At 48.8% G+C, this 13,091-nt stretch overlaps 1 protein-coding gene across 4 annotated transcripts in view; it reads left to right on the top strand.

Moving 5' to 3' along the window:
* The window catches only part of INPP5D (inositol polyphosphate-5-phosphatase D), a 57,322-nt gene that overhangs the window by 21,679 nt on the left and 22,552 nt on the right, over window positions 1–13,091 (top strand). For all 4 annotated transcript variants that reach the window (XM_071566133.1, XM_071566134.1, XM_071566132.1 and 1 more), the window contains exons 3-5: window positions 5,716–5,866; window positions 7,837–8,008; window positions 9,212–9,352. In XM_071566133.1, the coding sequence (XP_071422234.1) occupies window positions 5,716–5,866; window positions 7,837–8,008; window positions 9,212–9,352 (464 nt within the window). The remainder of the gene's footprint in view (window positions 1–5,715; window positions 5,867–7,836; window positions 8,009–9,211; window positions 9,353–13,091) is intronic.

The following is a 13,091-nucleotide window of genomic DNA, read 5'->3' as shown; positions in this document are numbered from 1 at the left end:
AGCTGAAATGGCTGAGCTGGTCAGGTCCAGCTTTACCCAACTCCCTCAGGGATACAGCAAGATCTGGATGAAGGCTGCTGGCAGCTCTGCAGGGAGCTAGTCATGGGCACAGGATTAGGGATGCCCAGCATTGCCCAGTTTTCTGGCTGAAGCAGGATTTCATGGTGTCTGTGAGGATTGCCTGGGTGCACTGCTCTGCGGTGCTTCCAGAGACATGGACATACACTCTCTGTAGGCCAACCTTACTGTCCCTGCCTGACAAGGCTGCCTGAGCTCCATCTTAACCTCCTCTGCTGCAAAGATACCCCCACCTCTGCTGTGCCTCAGGGACTTGCAGCACTTCTGGCTGCCATCTTCTTTATTATAGAATTTAAAACTTGTAAGACTGCTGCTGTGCCATCTCCAGGCTGTCCTTTTGCCAGACCATACCAGCCCCTTTTTTCTGAGCTTTCCTTGCAAATCCCGTTTCCAACTCTTCAGCCTTCCTTGGTATTTTCCCTTGGGATTTTCTATGGTACCTTTACATGTTTCATAAGACTTGGTGCCCTAAGCTGTGCAGAGCAGCCCAGATAAAGCATTATGGCACAAAGTACAGTACAGGAGTTGCTTCTTGCATCATGTATGACCTTGCCATAGGCAGATCTTAGAGAGACTTGTGCTTTGGATGCAGCTTCCCACTGTAAAATTGCTACTCACTCTCTGATACACTATTCCACAGATTCCTTTGTACAATCCTACTGGTTTGTGGGCTGTTCCTAAATTCCATATGTTCACTAGGTGTTTCCTTTCGGTGTGCTGTGGCTGCCATCAGCACAAAGCTGAGGTACCAGCAGGGATGCTGAAGGAATCTCCCAGGACCTGGGCTGCCCTCCACACCGCTCCAGTGCCTGCAGAGCCCTGGGAGCACATTTCTGAGATGCGGTGTGTTGCTGTGGAGATGACACTTGCTATCCATGTTTATAATGACTTGAAACAATTCACTCCATTATTAAAACAAGATCTATGCTGCGATAGCCCCGAGGAAATAGTTCCTTACTGGACGCAGGCAGGGGGCAGGAAGTGGATTTCATTGTTGGCTCTGCTGGGGTGGCTCCAGCTCATTCCGCGCTGCCCGTCCTGCTCTGCTCACTCACAGGCCCCATTCTGCCTCTGCTTCGTGGCTTAAAATCCAGAACAAGTCTGTGTAAAGTCTAGGCTGCATTTTCTGTCACTCCTGTCATCCAGAGCAGTTGTCTTGAGGACGTTTATTCAATCCAGTTATTAGTCCTCTCAATCCGGTTTTTGGAAATGTGCTCCACAACCACCTGCAAACTGACTGAATGCCACTATTTCACCATCCACTGTCACTTTTCTTTCCTCACCACGAGTTCATGTGTGGAGAAGGCAGGTGTCCCAGCTATGTGCCATGTTCCTTGCCTGCTGGCAGGGACCAGCTTTCAGGTAGGTCATCCAGCAACCCAAGCACTGGTGGCAGCATTACTGAACCAGGTTTTCTGTGCTCAGCTGGTGCTACTCAGGCATCGCCCCTGCAGTGCTGGCTGGGAACACCCCCAACCTGGGAGATGACCCTGCTGCCCTATGGCTGGGAGCAGAGTGCTGGGTTGTTGGATTCTGAGGGGCTCATGTGGCACCGGCTGTCCCCAACCACCTTATGGTTGTGTGTGAATAACATGACTCTGTGACACAGGCTTTGTTCTCATCCCTTCCCCAAGGGGAGAAGCAAGTCTAACAAGGTCTTGCTTTTACTGTTCTCTCTTCCATTTTGAACAATGTGCAGTTTTTGCTGTGCCTCTCTGCAGAGGGAGGGAGTGCAAAGCAATGTGCCCTGCTCTCTTTGGGGGACCAGGGAAATTTGGGGGTGCTTGGAACTGGGAAGAGCTTGTTTCATGGGGCAGGCAAAAGGCAGAGAGTGTTGCTGGGCACTGCTTTGTGCTGGAGGGGCACAGCCCTTCCCTCACACTTCCTCTGTGAGGTTCTTGCAAATAATAACAATTACAATGCAGAAGAAAATGAGTGAGAATAATCCAGTGATTTTGCTCTCAGACTCCTGTGGTGGCCAAGCTGATGTGTAGCAAGGCAGTGCTGTTGCTGTGGCCTCTCTGGTGTGGGGAAGGACCTCGAGTTCCCCCACCCCACTGAGTGGGTGATGAGCAGGTCTGAGGTTCCCCATCCTTCCCTGTGTGCTTGGCCATGGCTGGTCAGAGCTCCCAATCCTGATGGTTCCTCATTTTCTTATTGTAGCTCTTGCTGCCTCTGTGCAGCTGCTTGGGACAAGGCTCCGCTGAGTTCTGTCTCAAAATATGAAATGCTGTCCTTTATTTTATTGTGTGCCATCCTTTTTATGCTGAATGGACTTGGGGAAGTGGGGCTGTCAGAGCAGCTGGCACTGCTGGGATGGAGGCTGCCTGTCTTTGGAAAGGAGTGTCTGATACAGATGCATGCAAAGTCCAGATCCTTGACATGGCCACAAATTCCAGTTATCCTTGAGACAGAACATGGTGGGCTTCATCAAGAAACGTGGCTGAGTGTGGTGGGCTGAGCTGCCAGGGTAGAAAGGGTGAATAGCAGCAGGGCCTGTCTGGTTGTGTGTGCATCCAACCAGCCTGCACGAGAGCTGGTGCCTGTGACTGTGCCAGGGAATTTGGGCTGCACCACAGGCTTGGGTCCACTCTTGAAATGCAATGAGTTAGAGGAAGGAGGCCGGTTGCAAAATGCTCCTTCTTCTGGTTACCACAGAGACCAGCACAGTCTCAGAGACTGAGCTATCCTTGGCAGCAAAAACTGCTAACTCAGCCTTTCCTTCCACCTCCATCAAGGCTCCAACTGGAAAAGCTGTGCAGGGCACTCTGGCTTCTTGCAGGTGCCCTGCAGGAGCAGGACGTGAGGGCAGAACAAGGCTGGTAAGATAGTGTTTGAGCAGTGGAGTTGGGAGGGATGGTGTGCAGGGGCAGGATGGGGGGTTGTGAGAACAGTCTGCAGTCAGGGGAGACCTGGGGAAGCAGGCGGATAGGGAGGTAGGGAAGGAAAGTGAAGAAGGAGTGTGAAGACGACTTTGGAAAGATGGGGAGCAGAGTAGGCTGCAGTAATTCAAGCGGTGAGAGAGAGCACTGATGGCAAAGCTTTCCTCCTGCGAGGATACACATGGCAAACACTGACCCTGCTTACCCGTTGGGGATGGAGGGGGGGCGGGGCGTGTGCTCTGATGGGGCTGATGCCTTTTACCAGGTGCCCTTTCGGGTAACTTAGGGCAAAGCAAACTCTCACAAGCCTTGTCCCTCATGAGCTCCAGCCCATCTACAGGTGTTGTAGGTGGGCAGAAGGCAGCCCAGGCAGGTTAATCAAGAGGATCAAGTGTGGGTGACTCTGCCATGGGCTGGGCATGAAGGCTGAGTGTGCTGCCATGCCACAGGCAGTGCTGCCAGCAGTGTGCTCTGGGCTGCTGGGCACACCTGCCTAAAGAACTACAAAAATGGGCCTTTCAGAGCACAGGAAGGTACTGCAGGGGAGGTGAACAGAGATATATGGGAGAACTGGCTGAACTATCCCAGGTCTGTTCCAGCTGGGACTGGGACTTCAGGATCCTTTCCTATGATGGATTAGAGTGAAGGGTTGTTCTTCCCTTGCTGATCTTCCTCGATTTCCAGCCTTCACAACAAGAAGCAGAAGAGTCTGGGAGGACCCAGACACTTACTTGCATTAATTGGTGTAAATGAGAAGTCATTCTGATTGTGCTGAGTCTGTGCCACACTGACAGAGCAGGATTTGGCCTATGCTTGTACAGTCATGTGAAGTTTTAACCAACAATTTGTTTCAACACCTCTGGACTCCCAAAATATGATCCAGTATTTGCCCAAGCATTGCCTTTATGCTGAATGCAATGTTTTCCAGTGCATGAGAATAATAAATCTTTTGAGTGCAGGAACATTTATGTGGAAGATAGAATAGGAGGCTGTACAGGCAGAGCTCTCAGAAACATCATTCATTCTTGTTATGAAATGTGTCTTGCTGAGCCTTTAAAGACAAGCAGATGTAGTTAAAAATGAAAGGTGTTTTTGATGGCAGGCCTGAGGGCACTGAGGCTTCAAATATTGAAAGCACTGTTCTATTTTCTGGCCTGAGATTTTATTCCTTAGGAGAAATTAAAAAGAAATCTTGCTGCTGCTAGGACTCACCACAGATTTTTCTGAGTTCTGCTCACTGTAGGCATTGCTGCATCACTCCTATTGAATCTCATGGGTTTGCTATACTTGCCTTTTAAATAAAAAAGTTCACAGAGAATAAGAAACTGAGCAAACACAAATAGCAAATAAATAAGCTTGTTCAAATTTGTATTAAAACTTTGTCTGTCTTAAGTTTTTCAGGTAATAATTGCAATCCCAAAATAAATTTAAATACCCTGCCTGTTAGTCAGAGGCAGAATGTCCAAAGCGTGGCTGTGCAACAAGTCATTTCAAAGTGGAGACAAAGCTTTAATTTCTTATTAACTAACAATGTTTTCTGTGCAAAGTGCAGCTTTATGCATGAAAATAGTGCCAGTCAAGCCTGCCACTGGCACGACAAGTTCTTCCATTAGATTGCCCCTGTTGCTGTATCCCCAGGTGTGAACATTTCCCAGTGTTGCACTTTTAGGTCTTTTTAGTCTTATGGGGCTGGAACACAACTAGTGTGCACTGTTAGCCCCTGCTTCTTGCTGTTTTGTAGCAGGTGTAGACAGGGCCTTCTGGGGTTGGTTTCTGTGGGAAACTCTTGTCCAGAAGGTGAGCATCCTGTCAGGAAGATCGTGCCCCAGGAAGAGGGATCAGAGCTTTGGCTGCATGTTGAGTGCAGTTTTGGTGGTGATGCAGAGCTCTTTCTCTGGGTCAGAAGTTTGGTGCTCAGCCATGACAGATCATTCCCCTGTGTTTGGCAGGGCCCTTGGTGGCAGCAATGGGCAGAGCTGCAGGGATGGCACCTGTTCCTGCCTGGTGAATCTGGCAGGTTCACCACTTGTGCCAGTGCATGGATGTCTTTGCTCCAAAGCTTTGGCTCTGAAGACCTCTAAAACATTATCCCTCTGTTTGCCCTCTGCAGGTGTCCATTTTCTGAGGTTAGTGGCCAGGGTGTGCTGGAAGCAGGTTTGGTCACAGCTCAAACTGAGCTGGCTCAGTGCCAGGCCTGGCACATTCCATCCTCGTGGGGCCCTGAGCTCAGGGCTCCAAACCTCATCCCAGCATTCTTGTACAGGACTGCACCGTATTCCATCAGCCTGGCTCTGAGCCTTTGAGTCCTGTAAGGGATGTTGATGTCCGCATTTAGCCATCTTTGGCTTGCAATTTCTCAGAAAAACCTTTCCTGCATACCACAAAATATAACACAGTTCAGGGATTTTGTGCTCAGTGAAGAAGAGAATGCAAAGATTAATCCAGGAGAATTCCTTGTTTTCAAAGTCTTCCTTTGCTGAGAAGCCAAGCACACTGAGTCCAGTGAGAGAGCTCTTGCACTTGGCCTCAGTGAGTCTTTGAGATGAGTGTTTGTGCTGACTCTGGCTGGAAGCTTTTCCTGTGTGTACTGCAGGAGCCGCTCTGTGCTCACAAGGGAGTGAGAGCGGGGCAGGCTCTCTCTGAACAGCACTAGTGGCTTTCTCCTTTCTCTCTGACTGTTCTTTTCCTTCTGTGAGGGGCAGTGTTTCTGAGGTAGGAAATCTCAGACTGTGATTGCCTCTGTGTTTTGTTTCAGGCATCAGAGGGTGTTCCCGTGAAATATTTTGAGAACTTGGAGGAACTGATAGAATTTTACAAGAAGGAGAACATGGGTCTGATATGGCACCTCAAATATCCAGTGCCTCGGGAAGAGGAGGAAGCTGCAGATGAGCTGGAGGAAGATGCTGGTAAGGGGCCCATGATGTGACTTAGTAATGCAGACCCTTAACTCTTACCTCGAGAGTGGGTATGCAGTGCAGGCAGGGGATCAGAGCTTGTCATTCCATAAAATGGAACAGAGCACAGAGAGGCCTGAGCTGGCAGGACCCTGAATCATGTGATACTGGCGCATTGGTTTAACTCACCTGAGGGAATACACTGGGATTCCCTGTAGAGTTATACTCTGTCTGTCATGGGGGTGGCTAGTGTGTTGTCCCCACCTGGTCTCAAGCTGGTTTAGGTGCAGCCCTCTCCCCGTGCTGCATCCGTGGGGTCCCTGTCACAGCAGGGATGTGCCCCTTGGCACCTGGAGCACATCTCTCTGCAGCGCCACACACCTGCAGCTCCCGAGGCTCTGGCTCCTCTGAAACCCCTCAGCTGCTCTGACCTAAAGGGGCATTTCTGACAGTCATAACCAGAGGGCATAGATGCAGCAGTGGCAGGCAGTCTAACTGTGTGCAGAGGTAGAGGTAAAAGGAACAGATATGATTGGCATCATCCCAACTGAAGTGTCACTGTTGGTTCCTGACACTCATTGGTCTTGGATTGTTCCTTGGATTTTTCCTGGATCATCCCTTGGATCTGTCATTGTTCTCCTGAGCCCCTGGGGAAGGTCATGCCCACAGAGCCATCTTTCCTGTCCTTTCTGATGTCTGTCTGGAAATGACGAGCACCGCAATAAAACCTGTCTGAAGTACACAGTGGCTGGGACAGATGGACAGGCCTGTGCACTGGAGCAGATCAATGTGTCTGTGTACACCTATGTAGCCTATGCATATCTAGCAGGAGCTGAGAGACTCTGGCATGTCATCCTCCTGAACAAACTGACCAAAGTTTTGCAAAGCTGCTCAGGAAAGGTGTTCCTGGGTTTTGGCCAGCACGGGGTCTGCAGCTTCCCAGACCAGGGAGGGAACTACAGCAAAAATAATACACAGAGAGGCAAGCAGCAGAGAGTGAAGTTCTAGCCAAGACTACTACGAGCTTTAAGATGGAGAGACACTGGTACTGCGGCCAGGCTGCTCATGTACAGAATTGAATTCTGTTAAGGCACTTTGGTGCCAGGGTGCTGGAGCCATGTATGGCCTACAGATCTAAGGTCTGGCCCTCTTAGATTTGGAACTGCAAAGGTGGAAGATGAGCACCCTGCAGATGCATCACCCAACTGTGCCATGGCTCAGTGTTTCTGTGGCTCTGTGAATCACAGCACCTGCCCAGGAGCAGTAGATCAGTCCTGGGGATCTTTCTATAATGTAAATTCCACCATTAGAAAACAACCAAAAAAACACTCACAACTCAAATGGCTACATATGACAGGTGTGTCAAAGTGTTGGAGCAATTAGTATGAAAAGAAAAGTAACCATGGTTGGGATCAATGGAGATAAACCCACTCTTCTCCCAAGGAGAGGGAGGTGTGCTGAGCAGCAGGATGACAGAGCAGGAAAACCCTTTGTGCTTCCAGACAAGGCAGGATATTCAGCCCCTCTGCTTTTAGGGTCTGCTTTCTCCATCTATATTTCCTTCCTTTAGCTGTTCATTTCTTTGCATTACCAGTTTCTGTTTATGTCCCTCCATCCCTTCTGCCCCAACAGCAAATCCCCATGATAATAGGAATGATCTGGGTAAAGAACATCTATGTTCTCTAAAATTCTTAGAGTGTATATTCAACTTCATTGCTGTGCAGATGGGATGGTCAAACTGCTTTGGGGTTGCACTGCCAGGAAGAGGTAGGTGCTGCCTGCACTTGAGGGTCAAGCCTGGCAGCTCATCCCTCTGGTCTCACAGCACCAACATCCCTGGAAAAGGGCTGGGCCAGTGCCGAGCCCTGAGTGTTCCAGCGCTGACATCAGAGGCCCTTTCAGAGGGATGGCTGCAGGCACTGGTGGGACAAGGTATGATTGCCGTGCTGGGATGACTGTGCCTTTCCCTTCCTCCTCCCCAGACCTGGTGCCCACGCCTCCCCTCCTGCCCCCACGCAACATCCTCATGGCACTGCCCAGCGGCGACACAAAGGAGGTCTCTTCTCTCCCTGAAAACTCCAGAGTGGCAGATGTTAATAAACTGTCCCTTTCCGAGACACTACTCCAGCGCCTGCAGTACCAGGACACGAGCAGGTGAGGATGGCAAGTCACAGGGCTGCAGGACCAGCCTTCAGCACAGCCCTGTGCTCTTTGGGCCTCTGTGTTTGGGACAGATGAGAACCTATTTGATCCAGTAAAATTGCTCCTTATTTATACTACCAGTGACAGTGCATAGGCTACCCTTTACAGTGCATCTGTCATCTAGAATAAACTCTCCTGAAGTATTAAAATCCAAAGTACTAAAGAATTAAAATACTTTCTCCACTGGGGTATAGTTTTCTAATATAAAGGACAGTAATTAAGAGAGCTTGGTATATTAGCCATATGCCCAAACTACATATTGTATTAGAAAGCACAAGCCAGTCCTTAGAAGGAACAAACTGGTCAGAGGATTTCCAGGTGCTCAGATTTACTGATCTGCCCCAACTGTGGGTCTGACTCACACTGTCTCATAGACTGTCAAATCTGGACATGCACTGAAGCCTTACAGGAAGCCACATGACATTTAATGACCAGATCTGCAAAGCATACAAATAAAACACAAATGACATCAGCAGACAAGTCTGTTGGCAGGGCAGTGGGAGGCTGTGAGCAAACAGTGGTCATGTGTGGCAGCACAGGTTGTGTTGTGGTGACTGAGAGAAACCCGGGTTTGTTCCACTGCCTCCACCGTTTCATCTGCATCATTACAAACAGCCAGTTGGGACTTGGTGCATTTTTCAGGGCACAAGACAGCACACACAGTCTGCCTGGGTCACCTTTCCTTGAGACGCTGGAGCCTGAGCACCACAGAGACAGTGAGGGGGGAGCACAGTGTCCAGCTCTTTGGTCTCAGGTGCCCTAAAATCATTTTGGATTTCTTGGAATAAAACCTTCAAAGTGGAACTTGGTGAGGTGAAAGGCAGTCTTCCTCTGCCCACAGCTCCTGAGCCGCTGACATTGGTGATCTCACAACAGGCTGGCTTCACTTGCTGAGGCTGGTGATGCCACCATGGCTTTGGCAATGCCAGGCATCAAAAGACTTGCCCTGGTGTGGTAGCTCAGCAGTCACAGAGGGTTTGGGGTGGGGAAAGAGGATGAGGAGAAGGTGTCTGCCATGGTGGGGGATCTATAGAAAACTGCATATTTATACTGAAGGCAAACTGCCCCCACCTGTCTATGCTGGCAGTGGGAATTAAAAAAAAAATAAATTGGAAGTAGAGAGAAGAGCTGACTTTGGGCCTGTTTCCTTCACAGTGTCTCCGATGAGCATCTTAAACTCATCCAGGACTATCTGCGAGTTCACATCATCAGTGACTTCGAGATGGTGCAGACAGGCTCAAGCAATCTTCCTCAACTGAAGAAACTGCTTACAGCTCTTTGCAAAGGACTCTTCAGGTGACTAGAGGCTGATTTTCAGAGGATAATGCTGTAACACTGTAGCCTAACAAAGGTTCCATGTGCATGCATTCAGAATCTGCATTTCTGGCATAGGAAATTGGCCTCCCCTCAAAACCAGTATATTTAGATCTCATGACCTCTGATTCTGGTCCAAAGATATGTAATCTATGTAAAAGACTGAGCTCTGATTATGAAGTTTCCTTGTAGGTGGCTTCAGTCAGTGGAGTATTGTATTTTATGCTTTGTTTAGAAAGAAACAAAACAAAAAGTCCTCTAACCGATTAACTGCATAATTTGGTAATGCATAAATGACATCCACAGAATTGTCAAGCACAGGTAATTTACGGAAACAAGCACATATATAACTAGGTTTTAAACATTGATTTTCCTTCCCACTAATGCACTGTGAACCTGGAGTGATTCCACAGATGTTGGTGAAGTCCAGCTCAAATGAAAAAAGGAACAAGCCCAGCCTCTAGTCTCTACAAATTTTACTTTTCCTATTTTTTGACCTTCCATGTCCCAAACAGAAAAACTCTGACAGGGAGTTAAACCTTGCAGAGCTCCATCTTTCTCTGGTGGAAGGGAGTGGTTTCCCCCCTTGCTGCCTTGAAGACGAGATCAGCCCACACTTCTGCAGAGATCCTGGAGCGTGTGAGGGCACCTATTCCCACACTTCTCTCCATGGCTTGCAATATCCTTCTCTTCAGTTTGTTTAGCAGTGAGGCTGGTGGTGCTGCTGGCCTGGGCTGGCTCTCCTGGAAGCCCACTGCCCACAGCCAGGCTCCTGGCAGGACTGAGGACTCTCTGTGCCCTGCCTGAGGGGTTTGCTTCTCTCCACTCACAGGAGGGGAGACACAGGTGTCTGGCTAAGAATAAACCTGAACAATGGAAACTTAAATCAAATGAACTCAAAAATGAGAGTCTTGAGTTACTGAAACAGTGCTGCTGTTCTGAGGATGGCTAGCTTCTTCCATTTCCAACTTCTTATTCTACTTCAGCTTATCTGAGTTTTAACCCTGCTCCTCATAACTCCACATGGAATGGCGAGGAAGGAGATGCAACAGGTCCATAATTCTTTCGACTGCCAGGACACCTTTTATACTTCCAGATTTTCTGTAGGAGTTTTGGGAACTGGGCTTTGCAAACTGACATCCTAGAGCAGAGTTGGGTGAATTGTGCTGCTGGCGTAAACCTGCTGAGCAGAGAGGCACTGCACCACCACAAACACAGCAAAGGGCAAGTGTCTGCCCTGTCCTTCTGGTGGCTGCACACAGCTATGGAAATGTAAGTCCTCATGCAGTTCTTCCCCACTTCCCCAGTATTTTCTTCCTGTATCTGCATTATTTCAGTTTGTTGGAGCTGGCTTCTCAATTTTTTTCACCATGGTCCAGAACTGCAGGCTGAGGCTACTTCCAGTCCCTGCCAGGTGTCACTGAGGAACCTTTCCCTCTCTATCCACATTGTTCCATGGATCTCTACCATGCAACGAAACTATTTGCTTACCTTCAGTTGGCTAATAGTCAGATGTTTGGGTACCTTACTGTTTTCTGAGGCTTAATCCCCACTGTTCTCTAAGGTTTTAGCTTTCTTTCCTTATCAGACTTGTGAACTCAGATTTAGTCCATGGCAATCCCTAAATTTAGCTTTTATTTCCCTGAGCTTTCTTCAGCTGCACAGGGATTGCATCTGGCTGCACATATAGGTAGTTCCTAGACTGCTTCTTGGTGTTTTATTTTGATGTCCAATTCCATTATTTTCACACACCCTGACACCTGATCCCATCAGATCTCAGAAGCTGCGCAGGATCAGCCCTGGTTAGTACTTGGATGAGAGATCTCCTGGCAATACCATACCAAGTGCTGCAGGTTCTAGTCCCAAGGACTTCGCTGTCACCGTCCAAGCTCGCTCGGCCGTGGCAGATGAACCTTAGGAGTTAAAGGGTGCGGCCAGTTCTGCGCACTCTGTGCCTCACCTAAAACATCCTCTGCGCAGGCTGAAAGGACACACTCACGTGGGTAGAGCCCTTCCCAAATCTTTGTTCATGAAGCCTAGCTGTGATGATGGTGATGATGAGAGAATAGGTTAAAAACACCCCAAACCCAAGAAGAAATGTTAATTGGCACAGGTGAGCCCTTTCAGTGGGGCTGAAGCTCCTTTGAATTTGGTGGCAGTGCTGAGGGTTGTGCAGCAGACACTCAGTGAGGCTGAGCTGTTTGGGAGCCACACTGACTTCTGTGGAAGTGAGGTTTTTGTGGGGCTGTCTTCTGGCTTCTCCCCACCTCCAGAGCTCAGCTGTGCCATCTTTCAGGGTCACACTGCCATCCGTGAGAAATGAGCAGCCAGTGCCCTTTGGGTGACTCCCTCCTGTGCTTTGACCCTGGGTCTGTGGGTCAGCACTGACCACCAATGTCAGCAAGGGAGAGGGGACACAGCTGGGGCTGCTCAATGGTCAGGAGAAGGAAAGAGCTTATGGTGAACACTGGGGCTGGCAGAGCAGTTGGGCCAACAGTCTGTGCCTTTTGCAGGTTGGGTGTTATCCACAGACAGGTGCAGGACCCATTTTTGACCAAGGGGTCAGGACACGGCACATCCTCTTTAAAGACTGGGGACAAGGAGCAGCCACTCTTGTACCAAAAATGAAAGAAAAGAGAGAATTGTAAGGCTAATGGTACTTTTATGAGGCATTGGGTGCTAAAAGCAATTGGCATACAAGAGGTTCCTTGGCCAGGAGAATCCTCCAGCAGCTGGAAAGCTGACTCAAGGAGAGTGGGGAGCCACACACGTGAGTGGATTTGTTCAGCTTTAAGTGAAAAACACCTGCTGTTGTCCAATGCCATCATTTGCTGCTCTGCATGTTCTTATTTATTCTCCCTCATGGGATAATTTGCACATAGAGCTTTTAAGGCAGTTTTTCAAGCACTGGACAAACAGGCTTCTGACACTTCAGTGAAGATCACTAAATGTGTTTATACTGTCAAGAGAAGAAAACAAAAGGAGTTACAAGTGCCATTAAAACCACACTGTGGTTTTGCTGAGTTTGAACACCTTCACATGCTCTTCCTCCTCTTCACAGCATCCTACACTGTAGACAAAGGGCAGTTTTCCCATGAGAAATCACTTCTTAGTTGCTTCAAACAGCTGCTGCCGTGTGTTTTCGTCCTGCACTCTTAGTCACAGTAAAAATCCTTTCATTCTTCTCAAACTGAACTTCTCTCTGTACTTCTGCAACTGCCTGCAGCCTCCTGGGACCTGCAGAAATCAGGGGGAGTCTTGGGTTTGGGGGCAGAGCCATTTGCAGTGACACTGGCCCTAGGGAATCCAGAGCTGAATCATGTGGCTGGATGACTAAGAGTAGCAGAACCAGACTCCTACAAGTGCCTTGTACTTCTCTGTGTCCCATGGCTCTTTCAGACTGAAATTTCAAACACGAATGTTTAATTTAGGCAATTAATCATCCATGGTTCAGCGCCTAGACAAATATCTGATCTTCGCCCAGAGATACTTTCACTTTGGAGCACTTTCCTCAGCAAACAGAGAATAAAATCCGGTCCATTCAGACATAGGAAAGTGAGGGAAATCATTAATATCCAGCATTGACAAGACACAATGCAAGCAGCCCAGAGCTGCTCCCCAGCATCACCTTCCCTTTGACCTGTGCTCCCTGGCTGCTGTCTCTGTGATAAGTCTTGTAATTATCAGCATGTGGCTCCTGTGCCAAATTCCCAAGGCAGCG

Source organism: Pithys albifrons, chromosome 11 (assembly GCF_047495875.1).
Source record: "Pithys albifrons albifrons isolate INPA30051 chromosome 11, PitAlb_v1, whole genome shotgun sequence".
NCBI classification, from domain to species: Eukaryota; Metazoa; Chordata; class Aves; order Passeriformes; family Thamnophilidae; genus Pithys; species Pithys albifrons.
The sequence above is the reverse complement of the archived record's forward strand: the minus strand, read 5'-3'. Positions and strand labels throughout refer to the sequence as shown.